Source organism: Oncorhynchus masou, unplaced genomic scaffold (assembly GCF_036934945.1).
Source record: "Oncorhynchus masou masou isolate Uvic2021 unplaced genomic scaffold, UVic_Omas_1.1 unplaced_scaffold_1533, whole genome shotgun sequence".
Taxonomy (NCBI): domain Eukaryota; kingdom Metazoa; phylum Chordata; class Actinopteri; order Salmoniformes; family Salmonidae; genus Oncorhynchus; species Oncorhynchus masou.
Genome location: NW_027005366.1, coordinates 122,501 through 139,764, shown reverse-complemented (window position 1 = coordinate 139,764; position 17,264 = coordinate 122,501). Strand labels below are relative to the sequence as shown.

Below are 17,264 nucleotides of genomic sequence, written 5' to 3'. Positions count from 1 at the left end.
GGACTGCCAGTATATCTCCCTCTGGTCTGATCTGTTATAAAGCTGAACATGTACGTAGCTGAGTCACTCTCTCTCAGGTCTGTGATTGTCAGGGTGTGTCCATTCATCTTATCACTACGGTATGTCACCGTCCTTTGTAGTCTGGGTCATCACTCCAGACTCACAGGATTCCCCTCAGCATTATTTGTTATGAACCAGAAGGTTGTTGTGATGATATAACCTCTGGGATATGTGTAAGAGCAGGACATCTCCACTGATGACCCCTTCAAGGTACAGATACTCTGAGTAGTGTATGTCACACTCCAGCCATCCTGACCCAGTACCACTGAAACACACAGTCACAACACAACATTTATTAAATAAAAGTTATTCCAAGATGGCTTTCACTAACAAGATGGTTTGTCCACACTTTATTGCCATAGTTACTGAGTTGGGTGTGAATGGGAACAACAGATACGCATCGCTCAATGAGTGAAAGACAACTATGTAAAATTACGCCAAACAGACCAGCAGAATAACATTAACATTGTAGAAATGTCTGTCAATTGAAAAACAGGGCAACTGAAACAGTTCTTTGTGCCGTCTGGATAACATCGTGAAGGTTAGTCTTCTCATTATGAAATGGTGTCAGTATTGTATTGGATGCATTGGATGATTTTGACAGACTTTAAAAGTGTATCAGTCACACTCACACACTGCAGGAGAATTGATGCCTTTTACAGCACAGTAGAAGCTGTCGTCAGTTTGTAAGTAAATTGTGTATGAGGGGAAGGAGTCCTCTTGTACAATCGTACTGTTCCTGTACCAGATGTAGGTGGGGTTGTCAGTCAGAGTACAGGTGGTGCTACAGGTCAGTGTCGTTGACCACCATGTAGTGGTCACCTTCACCTGCAGGTCTGGAGTAGAAAACAACATTAAAACCATCAATGACCTGTTGTCTCATTCAAATAAGGCAGGAGGGGACGTTCTCAAATCATCAATTCAGACATTCCTATTAAACGCATACTTACATATTTATATTATTTCAATACAGATCAAGACAATTTCCCAGAACCAATTAAACAGATTAGGATTATATACAATGTCACTGTACCTGTAACAGACAAAGTGACTCCAGGGCTCCCAAAATATTTCCCTCTGGTCTGATTTGCTATAAATCTGAACTTGTACGTAGCTGAGTCACTCTCTCTCAGGTCTGTGATTGTCAGGGTGTGTCCATTCATCTTATCACTACGGTACGTCACACGTCCTTTGTAGTCTGGGTCATCTAACAGACTGACATAATTTTCCACATCATGCATTTCACTGAACCACAAGGTTGTTGTGACTGTATAACCTCTGGGATATGTGTAAGAGCAGGACATCTCCACTGTTGACCCCTTCAAGGTACAGATACTCTGAGTGGTGTAAGTCACACTCCAGCCATTCTGACTCAGTACCACTGAAACACAGTTAGACATCACAAGGACGTTACATTAAGTTCAAGGTCTTGTGACTCACACTAACACTTTGTTCCATAGTTGCTGAGTAGAGACATAGATACTCTTTGGTTGAGTGTGAATGGAAACCACAGATAAGCTTCACTCAGTGAGGTGTGAAAGATAACTGTTTAAAGTGAAGTGGGGACGCCAAATGTGTCGACAGTAGAACATAAAAATGGTTATGCTTTTAGAAATATCTGTAGATCGATAAACAAGGCAACTTAAAGATAAGAATGAGACCATACCTGCCACAGACCAGAGAAAGACCACCAACACACTTCCTGCTGTTCTCAAGGCCATTGTTGCATCTCCCACCCTGCAGTCTTAGAAGCATAAACAACAACTCACTCTATAGCTGGTGAATAACTCCACCTGATACATTGAAGTAGAAACTGTAAATGGGGTACAGGGCCTCATTACTGAAAATGAACCAGGCTCATATTGTGTTGTGTTGTATTGTGCTACATGGTTGTCTATGTGAATACTGTCTGTCTGTAAGTCTACTGCACTTTGTATGTATGTAATGTGTGTGACGTGTTGCATGTCTGTCTACATCTGTCTACTTAAGATAATATGTTGTATGATGCAAAAATAAACTCCTAATGTATACAATAGTCATTATCATCATCATCATCGTCACTATAAACAACATCAGCATCATTAACATCAAGTTCATCAATCAAAACCCCAAATACAGGAGGATAAATGTTCAATCCTCTACAGTCCATCAAGTTGTACAGCAGCCTAAAGACTGACCACCACGTTCAGTATAGCTTCTACCCTAAAGCTGTGAGTCTAAACAGCAAGTGACTCACACACGCACACATTCACACACGCACGCACGCACGCACGCACGCACGCACGCACGCACGCACGCACGCACGCACGCACGCACGCACGCACGCACGCACGCACGCACGCACGCACGCACGCACGCACGCACGCACGCACGCACGCACGCACGCACGCACGCACGCGCGCACGCACGCACGCGCGCGACGCACGCACGCACGCACGCACGCACGCACGCACGCACGCACGCACGCACGCACGCACGCACGCACGCACGCACGCACGCACGCACGCACGCACGCACGCGCACGCACGCACGCACGCACGCACGCACGCACGCACGCACGCACGCACGCACGCACGCACGCACGCACGCACGCACGCACGCACGCACGCACGCACGCACGCACGCACGCACGCACGCACGCACGCACGCACGCACGCACGCACGCACGCACACACACACACACACACACACACACACACACACACACACACACACACACACACACACACACACACACACACACACACACACACACACACACACACACACACACACACACACACACACACACACACACACACACACACACACACACCATCTGTAGGGAAGGCCCATAACTCCCATGGAGTCTGTATTAAAGTCTAGAGAGCTGGTTGTTATCATATCAAATCAAATGTATTTATACAGCCCTTCCTTCAACAGCTGATATCTCAACGTGCTGTACAGAAACCCAGCCTAAAACCCCAAACAGCAAGCAATGCAGGTGTAGAAGCACAGTGGCTAGGAAAAACTCCCTAGAAAGGCCAAAACCTAGGAAGAAACCTAGAGAGGAACCAGGGGATGTGGGGTGGCCAGTCCTCTTCTGACTGTGCCGGGTGGAGATTATAACAGAACATGGCCAAGATGTTCAAATGTTCATAGATGGCCAGCATGGTAAAATAATAATAATCACAGGCAGAACAGTTGAAACTGGAGCAGCAGTATTGGATGTAGAATATATGTAGAAAAGTTAAAACACACATCCTACACAGTATAGATGTCAACCCTCCTCCCTATCTGTCTGGTCCTAAAGGGCCTCAGATAAACCCACTGCGTAACACACAACCACACCGGGGAGACACTTTATGAATACTGGCCCTGATGTAACAACCAAAACACAGCTCAAAACATAACAAGAAGTAAAATGATACAATAACCTCAAGAATATGACTAATGACTGAAAACACATAACCAATAACTATATTTCAAGATATTGTCAAGAGTAGTTACAGAGTGAAGTGAAGAGGAGAGGTCTTGTACAGTGAGTCAACTGTCTGGTAGTGAGTGAAAACAAGAAGTAAGTGTTGAAACCTTATAAAAGCAGTCAGAACACAAGTAGTGGATGCAGAACTGTCCTTCCTGTTTAGTAAAGACATTAACATCCACGACAACCAGACCAACATGCCAGAAAAGGGCTGTTACTGTAATAGAACAGAAATTGTGTAAAAGACAAGTCTGGGCAGATATTTATTTTATTTAAAAAATGTGTCAATTTTCACTGTGGTCTTTTATACTACATACAGAACCATGTAAACACTGTGTTGACTATACTATTTATAACGTTAACATTTTAATGACCTACCTTGCCCTTCTGAGTTCTGTATATACAGGTCAAAGTTCCATGATGTTATTCAATTAGAACCCATTCAATTTAAACACCCATGACCATCACTCCTCATCAGCTGCATCAAAGTGGTACTGAAGGTTCAGTGATCTAGACTAGAGCTCCACCTACTGGCATCTCAACATTACTGCAGCCTCCAGTCCTCATGATGTCCTCATTCATCTGGGAAGTAATGGGAATAAATTGAATGATGTTCCTGTCATTCCAGCCATTATAATGATCCCATCCACCTGTATACCAGCCTCCTCTGTTGTACAGTGCTGGTAGAAGCTGTATCTAGGAGAGGCATGATTGAACATCACCATATCCGCTGTACTGACTGTGTGGTCTATTGTAGTCTGCTGTCCATAAATATTGCCATTTAGTTATCAAAAGCAATGTACAGTCTTTGTGCATATATTTTACCTATGGGTGGTCCCAGGAACGAAACCCATAAAGTTGCAGGTGCCATGTTCTACCAACTGAGCTACAGAGGAACATATTCTGAATAGTGTAATGTGCATATATAGATTTCTGATATGATTCAGGAGGCCTGTGAGAGGACAGACAGGAAAGGAGAACAGGGAAGTGATACTGAGTGTGTGCATTTAAACCAACAAAACCACAACCCACCATCACTGTCTCATGTTTATACTACTCCTAAACACAACCCACCATCACTGTGTCTCATGTTAATACTACTCCTATACACAACCCACCATCACTGTGTCTCATGTTAATACTACTCCTAAACACAACCCACCATCACTGTGTCTCATGTTAATACTACTCCTATACACAACCCACCATCACTGTGTCTCATGTTAATACTACTCCAATACACAACCCACCATCACTGTGTCTCATGTTAATATTACTCCTATACACAACCCACCATCACTGTGTCTCATGTTAATACTACTCCTAAACACAACCCACCATCACTGTCTCATGTTAATACTACTCCTAAACACAACCCACCATTACTGTGTCTCATGTTAGTACTACTCCTATACACAACCCACCATCACTGTGTCTCATGTTAATATTACTCCTATACACAACCCACCATCACTGTGTCTCATGTTAGTACTACTCCTAAACACAACCCACCATCACTGTGTCTCATGTTAGTACTACTCCTAAAGCTCTTACGAAGCATCCACTCAATCACTCTTAATCTTACTGTCACTCTTACTTGAGGCCATTTTCAAACTGTCTCCACAGCAATTGTTTTGCTCTCAGTGCTCTTAAAACAGCAGGCACACGTCTTGTGAAACCACATGAACAATGTACATCCCGTCGTTTGTAGCACACAGCGTCGCTCAGTATTTGTCAAGGGTGGCAATAATTTTGGAGACTGTATATCTAACAATCAGATTAATATGTAAAAATACATTTACACACACACACACATGGACAGAAACATCACATCACACACGTTTTCCTCACCCTGTTATACTATGACAGTGAAAACGACCCTATAGAATTGAGATCCGTCCCCCATTCGGCAGAAATGCATCTGGGTATTACTGGCAAACTCTACTAATCATGCTTTAAACATGCCACTGAATAAACTGAACTAAACTAAACACATGAAACCCCAGTCCAGGGTCAGTATTCACAATGTGTATCAGAGTAGGAGAGCTGATCTGGGATCAGTTTAGCCTTTTAGATCATAATTATATGGACCGTCTGAGACACTTTATGAATACAGGCCCTGATGTAACAACCAAAACACAGTTCAATATAAACCAACAAGTACAAAGATACAGGAAGTCATGTGATGTTTGGCTAAAAACGGCAAAACTAAAACTATATTTCAAGATATTGTCAAGTGTACTTACAGAGTGAAGTGAAGGGGAGAGGTCTTGAACAGTTAGTCAACTTACTGTCACTGCGTGGAAACAAGAAGTAGTCTACTGTAAGTGTTAGTAGAAGCAGGCGTAGCCTATGTGTGAGTTCTGTGGTTGACACATTTTAAAGTAGCCTAGTCAGGTCATTAACATGCAGGAACAGCATGTCACATAAGGGATGTTACTGTATCTAAATAGAAAATGGTCTAAAGTCAGAATACTGTAGTTGCATTTCTTTATTTGAGGAGTGGACCTACATGTTTTACAAGAGACAAAATGTGACCCATTCCCATCACTCCTCATCAGCTGGTACTGAAGGTTCCAGGAGTCCTGAGGGGAGGAGATATCCACTACTGGAATCATCATGGGAGGAGATGTCCACTACTGGAATCCTCATGGGAGGAGATGTCCACTACTGGAATCATCATGGGAGGAGATGTCCACTACTGGAGTCCTGAGGGGAGGAGATGTCCACTACTGGAATCCTCATGGGAGGAGATGTCCACTACTGGAATCATCATGGGAGGAGATGTCCACTACTGGAATCCTCATGGGAGGAGATGTCCACTACTGGAATCATCATGGGAGGAGATGTCCACTACTGGAGTCCTGAGGGGAGAAGATGTCCACTACTGGAATCCTCATGGGAGGAGATGTCCACTACTGGAATCATCATGGGAGGAGATGTCCACTACTGGAATCCTCATGGGAGGAGATGTCCACTACTGGAATCATCATGGGAGGAGATGTCCACTACTGGAGTCCTGAGGGGAGGAGATGTCCACTACTGGAATCCTCATGGGAGGAGATGTCCACTACTGGAATCATCATGGGAGGAGATGTCCACTACTGGAATCATCATGGGAGGAGATGTCCACTACTGGAATCATCATAGGAGGAGATGTCCACTACTGGAATCATCTTGGGAGAGGATGTCCACTACTGGAATCATCATAGGAGGAGATGTCCACTACTGGAATCATCATGGGAGGAGATGTCCACTACTGGAATCCTCATGGGAGGAGATGTCCACTACTGGAATCATCATGGGAGGAGATGTCCACTACTGGAATCATCATAGGAGGAGATGTCCACTACTGGAATCATCATGGGAGGAGATGTCCACTACTGGAATCCTCATGGGAGGAGATGTCCACCACTGGAGTCCTGAGGGGAGGAGATATCCACTACTGGAATCCTCATGGGAGGAGATGTCCACTACTGGAATCATCATGGGAGGAGATGTCCACTACTGGAATCCTCATGGGAGGAGATGTCCACCACTGGAGTCCTGATGGGAGGAGTTGTCCATCACTGGAGTTATGAGAGGAGGAGAGGTCCACCACTGGAGTCCTGAGGGGAGGAGAGGTCCATCACTGGAGTCCTGAGGGGAGGAGAGGTCCACCACTGGAGTCATGAGGGGATGAGAGGTCCACCACTGGAGTCCTGAGGGGAGGAGATGTCCACCACTGGAGTCCTGAGGGGAGGAGATGTCCACCACTGGAGTCCTGAGGGGAGGAGAGGTCCATCACTGGAGTCCTGAGGGGAGGAGAGGTCCATCACTGGAGTCCTGAGGGGAGGAGAGGTCCACCACTGGAGTCATGAGGGGATGAGAGGTCCACCACTGGAGTCCTGAGGGGAGGAGATGTCCACCACTGGAGTCCTGAGGGGAGGAGATGTCCACCACTGGAGTCCTGAGGAGACACTGGAGTCCAGAAGAGAGGAGAGTTCCACCACTGGAGTCCTGAGGGGAGGAGAGGTCCACCACTGGAGTCCTGAGGGGAGGAGATGTCCACTACTGGAATCATCATGGGAGGAGATGTCCACTACTGGAATCCTCATGGGAGGAGATGTCCACTACTGGAATCCTCATGGGAGGAGATGTCCACCACTGGAATCCTCATGGGAGGAGATGTCCACCACTGGAATCCTCATGGGAGGAGATGTCCACCACTGGAGTCCTGAGGGGAGGAGATGTCCACCACTGGAGTCCTGAGGGGAGGAGATGTCCACCACTGGAATCCTCATGGGAGGAGATGTCCACCACTGGAGTCCTGAGGGGAGGAGATGTCCACCACTGGAATCCTCATGGGAGGAGATGTCCACCACTGGAGTCCTGAGGGGAGGAGATGTCCACCACTGGAGTCCTGAGGGGAGGAGATGTCCACCACTGGAATCCTCATGGGAGGAGATGTCCACCACTGGAGTCCTGAGGGGAGGAGATGTCCACCACTGGAGTCCTGAGGGGAGGAGATGTCCACCACTGGAATCCTCATGGGAGGAGAAAAAAAAGTACAAGAGGTGTGTGTAAAGTACAAGAGGTGTGATTTTGAAAGCGTTTCACTTTCTCTCCACTGAAGATTCTGTTATAACAAGGTAAAAACAATGACAATGAAGTTCATTCTTAAAAGTCTATTTAAAAAAATGTAACAACACAGTTTACAAAAAAGAAAATTTGATAAAAGCAATAAGAAACATTGCATCAAGCAGAACTCTTTCCTGGACGTTGAGGCAAAAGTCTCACAAGTTTGATGATTGTTTCAGAAACATAACATAAAAAATATAGAATTATATACAATGCATTGGGAAAGTATTCTCTAACTACTAGTTGGACAAAATGGTGGACTGTCATTCTCTAACTACCAGTTGGACAAAATGGTGGACTGTCATTCTCTTACTACCAGTTGGACAAAATGGTGGACTGTTATTCTTATATCAGGCAATAATCTCACTGCCTGGTCTGAACTCGTTAACTGTCAGATATATTATTGTCAATCATCGACATTCCAGAATGTTCTATCTCTCAGTGTTCTGGATTGGAATGCCATCACTGACTGAATTACCCTCCACACTCCAAACATAGATGTTATGTCATGTTGTGTGTTTTAAAAATGACAATGAATAATATTTAATGTAACTGGTTGTGTGTCTAGGTGCTGGACATTGCTCCTTCTGAAAGTGTCTGTGTAGTTTTTGTACAGACATGATGATGATGATGACGAATGAACAACTATTGCTATACAAACTAATGTAAATGTCTTATTTGTAGTTACTGTATGTACTGTAAAGTACAAGAGGTGTGATTTTGAAAGCGTTTCACTTTCTCTCCACTGAAGATTCTGTTATAACAAGGTAAAAACAATGACAATGAAGTTTATTCTTAAAAGTCTATTTAAAAAAATGTAACAACACAGTTTACAAAAAAGAACATTTGATAAAAGCAATAAGAAACATTGCATCAAGCAGAACTCTTTCCTGGACGTTGAGGCAAAAGTCTCACAAGTTTGATGATTGTTTCAGAAACATAACATAAAAAAAGATATAACTATATACAATGCATTGGGAAAGTATTCAGACCGCTTGACTTTTTTAAAATTTTGATATGTTACAGCCTTATTATAAAATAGATTAAATAAAAATATACCACACTATCCCCATAATGGTTTGCAAATGTATTAAAACTAAAAAACAGAAATACATTATTTAGACAAGTATTCAGACCTTTTGCTTTGAGACTCGAAATTGAACTCAGCTGCATCCTGTTTCTATTAATCATCCTTGAGATGTTTCTACAACTTAATTGGAGTCCACCTGTAGTAAATTAAATTAATTGGATATGATTTGGAAAGGCACACACCTGTCTACAAGGTCCCACAGTTTGCAGTGCATGTCAGAGCAAAAATAATGAGGTCGAAGGATTTGTCTCTAGAACTCCAAGACAGGATTGTGCTGAGGCACAGATCTGGGGATGGGTACCAAAACATTTCTGTATTTTTTAATGTCCAAGAAAACAGTGGCCTCCATCATTCTTAAATAGAAGACGTTTGGAACCACCAAGACTCTTCCTAGAGCTGTCCGACTGGCCAAACTGATCAATCGGGGGAGAAGGGCCTTGGTCAGCGAGGTGACCAAGAACCCAATGTTCACTCTGACAGAACTCCAGAGTTCCTCTGTGGAGATGAGAGAGACTTCAAGAAGGACAGCACTACACCAATCATGCCTTTATGGTAGAGTGGCCAGACAGATTCAGAAGCCAATGGCATATGAAAGCCTGCTTGGAGTTTGCCAAAAGGCAACTAAAGACTCTCAGACCATGAGAAACAAGATTATCTGGTCTGATGAAACCTGAATGCAAAGCATCGCGCCTGGAGGAAACCTGGCACCATCCCTACGTTAAAGCATGGTGGTGGCAGCATCATGCTGTAGGGATATTTTTCAGCGGCAGGGACTGGGAGACTAGTCAGGATCGAGGGAAATATGAATGGAGAAAAGTACAGAGAGATCCTTGATGAAAACCAGCTCCAGAGGGCTCAGGGCCTCAGACTGGGGTGAAGGTTCAACCTTCCAATAGGACAAGGACCCTAAGCACACAGCCAAGACAAAGCAGGAGTTGCTTCGGGAGAAATCTCAATGTCCTTGAGTGGCCCAGCCAGAGCCCGGACTTGAACCTGATCGAACATCCCTGGAGAGACCTGGAAATATCTGTTCAGCGACACTCCCCGTCCAACACGACCAAGCTTGAGAGGATCTGGCGATAAGAATGGGAGAAATTCCCCAAATACAGGTGTGCCACGCTTGTAGCGTCATACCCAAGAAGACTCGAGGCTGTAATCGCTGCCAAAGGTGCTTTGACAAAGTACTGATTAAAGGGTCTGAATACTTATGTAAATGTGATATTGCAGTTTTTTTGTATTTATACATTTGCAAAATTGTCTAAAAACCTTTTTTTGCTTTAGCATTATGGGGTTTAGTGTGTTGATTGATGAGGAGAGAACTATTTCATCAATTTGAGCAAAAGTTAGAAACATCACAACATGTGGAAAAAGTCCTGTGGAAAGAGTACTTTCCGAATGCACTGTAAGATATAAATGGAACTCAAGTCAGAAATACAATATTTTTCAACGTAATATATATATAAAAAATGTTAAGGTCCCTTAAGGTCCATATTCATCATTGTTTCAAAGTCATAACTGACCCTAGATCAGAACTCCTACTCTACATTTGAATAGAGTCGTCCTGTGGCTCAGTTGGTAGGGCATGGTGCATGGGTTCAACTCCTGCTGGGACTTCCCATACGTAAAGTGTTTTCAAACATGACTGTAATGACTTGGATAAAAGTGTCTACTTGATGGCATATATTATTAAATACTATTATAAACTGGGTAGTTTTGGCCCTGGATGCTGATTGGCTGAAACAGTATTTCAGCCTTGTTGCCATTATAAACTGAAGCAATAAGGCCTGAGGAGGTGTGGTATATGGCCAATATACTACCGCTAAGGGCTGTTCTTAAGCACAATGCAACGCGGAGTGCTTGGATGCACCACAAACCCCGAGGTGCCTTATTTTAAACTGGTTACCAATGTCCTTAGACCAGTAAATACAAATGTTAATACCCATGGTATATAGTCTGGTATACCACGCCTGTCAGCTAATCAGCATTCAGGGCTCAAACCACCCAGTTTATAATGGTCAATATTCCACACCTCCACAGGCATTATATCACTTAGTTTAGATAAACAGGTCCAGATATACAATGTTTTTGTCAAACTTGTTCTGTTCAGGTCTTCTTCTTTCTGGGTTTGTTGTGTTCAGGTCTTCTTGGGTCTGGGTTTGTTGTGTTCAGGTCTTCTTGGGTCTGGGTTTGTTGTGTTCAGGTCTTCTTGGTTCTGGGTTTGTTGTGTTCAGGTCTTCTTGGTTCTGGGTTTGTTGTGTTCAGGTCTTCTTGTTTCTGGGTTTGTTGTTTTCAGTTCTTGGTTCTGGGTTTGTCAGGTCTTCTTGGTTCTGGGTTTGTTGTGTTCAGGTCTTCTTGGTTCTGGGTTTGTTGTGTTCAGGTCTTCTTGGTTCTGGGTTTGTTGTGTTCAGGTCTTCTTGGTTCTGGGTTTGTTGTGTTCGGGTCTTCTTGGTTCTGGGTTTGTTGTGTTCAGGTCTTCTTGGTTCTGGGTTTGTTGTGTTCAGGTCTTCTTGGTTCTGGGTTTGTTGCGTTCAGGTCTTCTTGGTTCTGGGTTTGTTGTGTTCAGGTCTTCTTGGTTCTGGGTTTGTTGTGTTCAGGTCTTCTTGGTTCTGGGTTTGTTGTGTTCAGGTCTTCTTGGTTCTGGATTTATTGTGTTAAGGACTTCTTGGTTCAGGGTTTGTTGACTGTACTGTAGAGAACAGAGGAGTCCTCCTCAGCTGCTTGTGCTGCTGCAGGTCTGAAGAGAGAAACAAAAATGAAACAAAGATAGTGTCCCAAATGGTGTCACCCTATAGGGCTCTGTCTAAAGTAGTGCACTAAATAGGGAATAGGGTGCCATTTGGAACAGAAGAACAGTTCCTCAAAACCATCATCACATCTCTCCCTCATTATAGACATGTCATATTAACTGTCCTGAGATGTCCATTGTTGGGTTCATAGTTTGGGTTCATAGTGGTCACTAAGGGTCAACTGTTTTGCTCATTGATGACATCTCCTACAATAAACTGCAGCATATGAATGACCTTAATGTAGAATATGCTCACCAGGTGGCAGCACTGGGGAGGTTGAATTTCACAGCAGCGTAGTGGACATCCTCATCCTCTTTCTGGGGTTGAGGCACCTGGACGGTGGAGTACAGAAGCACTTCCTGGTTTTTGGAGCCAGAGAAGTGGACACTGGCGTAGTGAACATCATCCTGGTCGTATGTGGACTCTGTCTGTGCTGCAGTAGAGGTCATGGCCATGTTTGAGATGTTGTCATACACTGGACTAGAGTCTCCCTGATGGAGAGAGAGGACAGACAACATGAGGAGTGGAAATGTTCCACAAAGAATACAGTCATCACAGTCTCCTTCTGATTCCAACAGACTCACCTGTCCATCGTCTGATGTGTCTCTTGTGTTGGTGGGTTTGGAGGCCTTCTTCCTGTTTTGCACATTAATTAATAAATACATTACTTCATAAATGAAGTTAACAACAAATCAGAGGGCTACATTTAAATAATGAACAACATGATAATATGCATTTTCACTCACCTGAACCACATGAGTCCAGAGAGACAGAGGATGAGAACCAGAACAACCACTATGATTCCTACAGCTGCAGTCAGAACTGAGGTTTGTTTCCCTATAATATAATACAGATGATATGAGTACATGACATTATATAATAAACTAAAATAAACTATGATACAGGACAGTAATGCAATACTTGTTAAGGGATCTTATAACCCAATGTATAGTTATAACCTAAGGTGTAATAAGCCAAAACATAATGATTAAGATTAGATTGAAACATGTAGGTTTGCATTGAGATGTAACTTTACCTGCTACAATGATCATCAGAGCTGTAGAGTTCATAGATCCTCTTCCATTCTGGGCCTCACAGTAATATTCTCCTCTGTCCTCAGAGATGATGTTAGTGATGCTGTAACTCTGTCCTGATGCTTTTGGTGAGGTTACGTTCTTCTTGTACCAGGTGTATTTGTCCACAGGTGGGTTGGCATCACTGCTGCAGGTCAGAGTCACTGAACTGCCCTCCACTATTTCACCAGAGGGACTGACTGACACTGAGGTGTTCCTTGGAGCATCTAGTAAAGGAGAATATGTCAGAGGGTCAGGACTGTAGTATACTGCCTCAAATGACGTCATCTCAAAAATAAATCATATCTAAAGTCAGAGAACTATCTAAAACTATCACTTACACAAAACGTTAACAATAATACATTCAGAGATACTTTAGGACTTTAGTCTACTAAACTATTCTTCAAGTGTCTGAGGTACTGAACACTCTAACTATAGACATGCATACATCTATGACATTGTCTGTCATTTCTATGTAATGATGAATATGTATAGATAAAGCAGTAATACTCTTCTCATTGATATAAAGTGTTTTGATGCTTTCTAAGTAGAATAGTAGTTTAATTCATACTCACACACTGCAGGAGAGTGGAGGTCCTCATGGTGTTCTACAGCACAAGAGTAACTGTCCACAGAATGACCCAACACTACTAGGGTATTACTAGAGTATTGTTGGGAAGTGGGCTCATCTAGACGTTGTCCGTTCTTGTACCAGATGTAGGTGGGGTTGTCAGTCAGAGTACAGGTGGTGATACAGGTCAGTGTCTTCTGTCCTTCTGCAGCAGGAGTCACCTTCACCTGCAGACCTGAAACAAAATGTATAAAACCACATACACCTCTGTGTTAACAGGATGGTTAATATATTTATCCTGTAATTCATTATGGTTTACAGTTGTATTATACAGTGTAGTATTACCTGTGACAGACAGAGTTGTTCCTGGGAAACTATGACCCCATTCAATGTTGTCTGTTTTAAAAGTGAAGCGATACTCAGCTGAGTCCTCCTCTCTCAGATCTGTGATTCTCAGGGTGAAGGGACCTCTGTATATTCCAGTGTACTCCACACGACCTGCATACCCTGGGTCTGTGGTTAGGTCTTCAGGGGTCGACTTATCACTTCTAAACCAGAATGATGATGTGGTGGAATAATAACCAACATAAGTACAGGATATGTCCACTGTTGACCCCTTCAAGACACAGATTCTCCTCTTGGTGTAAGTCACTCTGATGCAGCTCTGACCCTGAACACCTGAAACACAGTGACATTAAAGAGGTCAACTAGATTGTATTCTCAGTTCTATCTAGAAATGCTAAAAGTTCTCAAGTTCTCAAAGTGAAACCAACACACACAGAGGTTAAACAGTATTGTTAATAAAGAAACACTTACACACTGCAGGAGAGAGGAGATCCTCATGACCTTTTACAGCACAGGAGTAACTGTCTCCATAGTTACTGGAGACTGGGTCTCTGTACTGGGGGGAGGTGCTCTCATCTAGATGTTGTCCGTTCTTGTACCAGATGTAGGTGGGGTTGTCAGTCAGAGTACAGGTGGTGCTACAGGACAGTGTCTTCCTATTACTTGTGTCTGTTACCTCCACCTGCAGTTCTGAATGCGGAGTGTATTAAAACACAACGGAACAATCCGCTCTAGATTAATACAATTGTACTGTTCTCATTGGGCCTAGTCCTAATTTGAGACAAACATGTAAATCTGTGTGCCATAAATCATGTAATCTATTGATTTAAGTTACTGTGGATCTGTTGTGTCTCAACTTAAGATTCGTCTTTTGATTAATTTCACATTTGTCATTTGAAGTGGTGCGTTATTCTATGTACAATATCACAATACCTGTGACAATGAGAGTGACATAGTCATTGCGAGGAATCCAAGAGGAGGATTTTGTTGAAAACATGAAATAATATGCTGCAGTATCACTCCATTTCAGGTCTGTGATTGTCAGGGTGCAGTCATTCTCCTTATTCCCCCGGTACTCCATACGGCACTCATTCTTATCTTGGATATCATAAGTATACCAGACACCCATCTTCCAGTTATACCATGTGGTTGTTGTAACTTTATGACCTCTGGGATATGTGTAAGAGCAGGACAGATCCACTGTTGACCCCTTCAAGGCACAGATACTATTCTTGGTGTAGGTCACACTCCAGACACCCTGACCCAGTACCACTGAAACAAGGTCACACAAAACAAAGGTATCAGAATTAGGTCTATTGGCTCGCACTGACAGTAGGGTTTGTACCCACTTTGTTGCCATAGTTGCTGAGTTGTGTGTAAATGGAAACCACAGATAAGCATCACTCAGTGAGGTGTGAAAGATAACTATTTAAAGTGAAGTGGAGACTCCTAACAGAACACACCAGAACAACATTATGATTCTTATCCTTTTAGAAATGTCTGTAGATTGTTAAACAGAGCAACTAAAAGATAAGAATGAGACCATACCTGCTACAGACCAGAGAAAGACCACCAACACACTTCCTGCTGTTCTCAAGGACATTGTTGCATCACCCACCCTGCAGTCTTAGAAACATAAACAACAATTCACTCTATAGCTGGTGAATAACTACATACATACCATCAGGGGCAGCAGGTAGGGCTCTAGTCAAAAATAGTGCACTCAATAGGGTGCACTCAAATGGTGTCATTTGGGATGCAGATATTAAAAACTCACATTATCATGGCTTTGAGTGGATGGTGTGTAAATAACATTTGTCATAATAGTTTGGTAATATGGAGTGTGTCAGCTGTTTTGGCAGGTAGCATAGTGGTTAAGAGAGTTGATACATAGAACTCTAAATGTGGCACAGGGCCTCATTACTGAAAATGAACCAGGCTCATATTGTATTGTGTTTTATTGTGCTATATGGTTGTCTATGTGAAAACTGTCTGTCTGTAAGTCTATTGCACAATGCATGTAATGTGTGTGACGTGTTGCATGTCTGTCTACATCTGTCTATTTAAGATGACATGCTGTATGATGCAAAATCTATTTCCTAATGGATACAATAAAGTCATCATTATCAACAACAACAACAACAACAACAACAACAACCACATGTTGAACAGATCTGTATTACTGTAAACATATTTCTACATTGATTATTCAGAAGCTGTTTTATTCTCAGAAACCCAAATATAGAAGGATAAATGTTCCATCTTTTACGGTCCGTCAAGCTGTACAGCAGCATAAAGACTGACCACCAGGTTGAATGATAGCAGCTATCACCAAGCTGTACAGCAGCCTAAAGACTGACCACCAGGTTGAATGATAGCTGCTATCACCAAGCTGTACAGCAGCCTAAAGACTGACCACCAGGTTGAATGATAGCTGCTATCACCAAGCTGTACAGCAGCCTAAAGACTGACCACCAGGTTGAATGATAGCTGCTATCACCAAGCTGTACAGCAGCCTGAAGACTGACCACCAGGTTGAATGATAGCTGCTATCACCAAGCTGTACAGCAGCCTAAAGACTGACCACCAGGTTCAATGATAACTGCTATCACCAAGCTGTACAGCAGCCTAAAGACTGACCACCAGGTTCAATGACAACTGCTTTCACCAAGCTGTACAGCAGCCTAAAGACTGACCACCAGGTTGAATGATAGCTGCTATCACCAAGCTGTACAGCAGCCTAAAGACTGACCACCAGGTTCAATGATAACTGCTATCACCAAGCTGTACAGCAGCCTAAAGACTGACCACCAGGTTCAATGACAACTGCTTTCACCAAGCTGTACAGCAGCCTAAAGACTGACCACCAGGTTGAATGATAGCTGCTATCACCAAGCTGTACAGCAGCCTAAAGACTGACCACCAGGTTCAATGATAACTGCTATCACCAAGCTGTACAGCAGCCTAAAGACTGACCACCAGGTTCAATGACAACTGCTTTCACCAAGCTGTACAGCAGCCTAAAGACTGACCACCAGGTTGAATGATAGCTGCTATCACCAAGCTATACAGCAGCCTAAAGACTGACCACCAGGTTCAATGATAACTGCTATCACCAAGCTGTACAGCAGCCTAAAGACTGACCACCAGGTTGAATGATAACTGCTATCACCAAGCTGTACAGCAGCCTAAAGACTGACCACCAGGTTGAATGATAGCACCAAGCTGTACAGCAGCCTAAAGACTGACCACCAGG

At 43.4% G+C, this 17,264-nt stretch overlaps 2 protein-coding genes across 10 annotated transcripts in view; both read right to left on the bottom strand.

The window, feature by feature from the left end:
* Positions 1 to 149: 149 nt before the first annotated feature.
* Positions 150 to 3,979, bottom strand: LOC135531154 (uncharacterized). Its single transcript, XM_064959267.1, has 6 exons — positions 3,902 to 3,979; positions 3,550 to 3,593; positions 1,727 to 1,797; positions 1,094 to 1,441; positions 693 to 896; positions 150 to 325 (listed from the first exon to the last, which is right to left on the bottom strand). Exons 3-6 carry the CDS (start codon positions 1,779 to 1,781, stop codon positions 150 to 152), a joined length of 783 nt encoding a protein of 260 aa, XP_064815339.1. The 5' UTR covers positions 1,782 to 1,797; positions 3,550 to 3,593; positions 3,902 to 3,979.
* Positions 3,980 to 8,175: 4,196 nt separating this feature from the next.
* LOC135531156 (B-cell receptor CD22-like) overlaps positions 8,176 to 17,264 on the bottom strand; it is a 25,349-nt gene continuing 16,260 nt past the window's right edge. For all 9 annotated transcript variants that reach the window (XM_064959271.1, XM_064959270.1, XM_064959277.1 and 6 more), the window contains 10 exons: positions 15,557 to 15,634; positions 14,942 to 15,280; positions 14,480 to 14,698; positions 14,009 to 14,341; positions 13,668 to 13,898; positions 13,056 to 13,319; positions 12,766 to 12,856; positions 12,604 to 12,655; positions 12,275 to 12,510; positions 8,176 to 11,967 (listed from right to left, as the gene is read on the bottom strand). In XM_064959271.1, the coding sequence (XP_064815343.1) occupies position 11,967; positions 12,275 to 12,510; positions 12,604 to 12,655; positions 12,766 to 12,856; positions 13,056 to 13,319; positions 13,668 to 13,898; positions 14,009 to 14,341; positions 14,480 to 14,698; positions 14,942 to 15,280; positions 15,557 to 15,634 (1,844 nt within the window). In that variant the 3' untranslated portion in view covers positions 8,176 to 11,966. The remainder of the gene's footprint in view (positions 11,968 to 12,274; positions 12,511 to 12,603; positions 12,656 to 12,765; positions 12,857 to 13,055; positions 13,320 to 13,667; positions 13,899 to 14,008; positions 14,342 to 14,479; positions 14,699 to 14,941; positions 15,281 to 15,556; positions 15,635 to 17,264) is intronic.

Bases quoted from the DNA above. Each gene is read 5' to 3' on its own strand.
- LOC135531154 (XM_064959267.1), bottom strand. From the start codon at position 1,781: ATGGCCTTGAGAACAGCAGGAAGTGTGTTGGTGGTCTTTCTCTGGTCT. The intron at 897-1,093 runs GTACAGTGACAT...TTTCTACTCCAG, and splicing joins AGTCACTTTGTCTGTTACAG to ACCTGCAGGTGAAGGTGACC. The intron at 326-692 runs GTGAGTGTGACT...TGTGTGTTTCAG, and splicing joins CATCAATTCTCCTGCAGTGT to TGGTACTGGGTCAGGATGGC.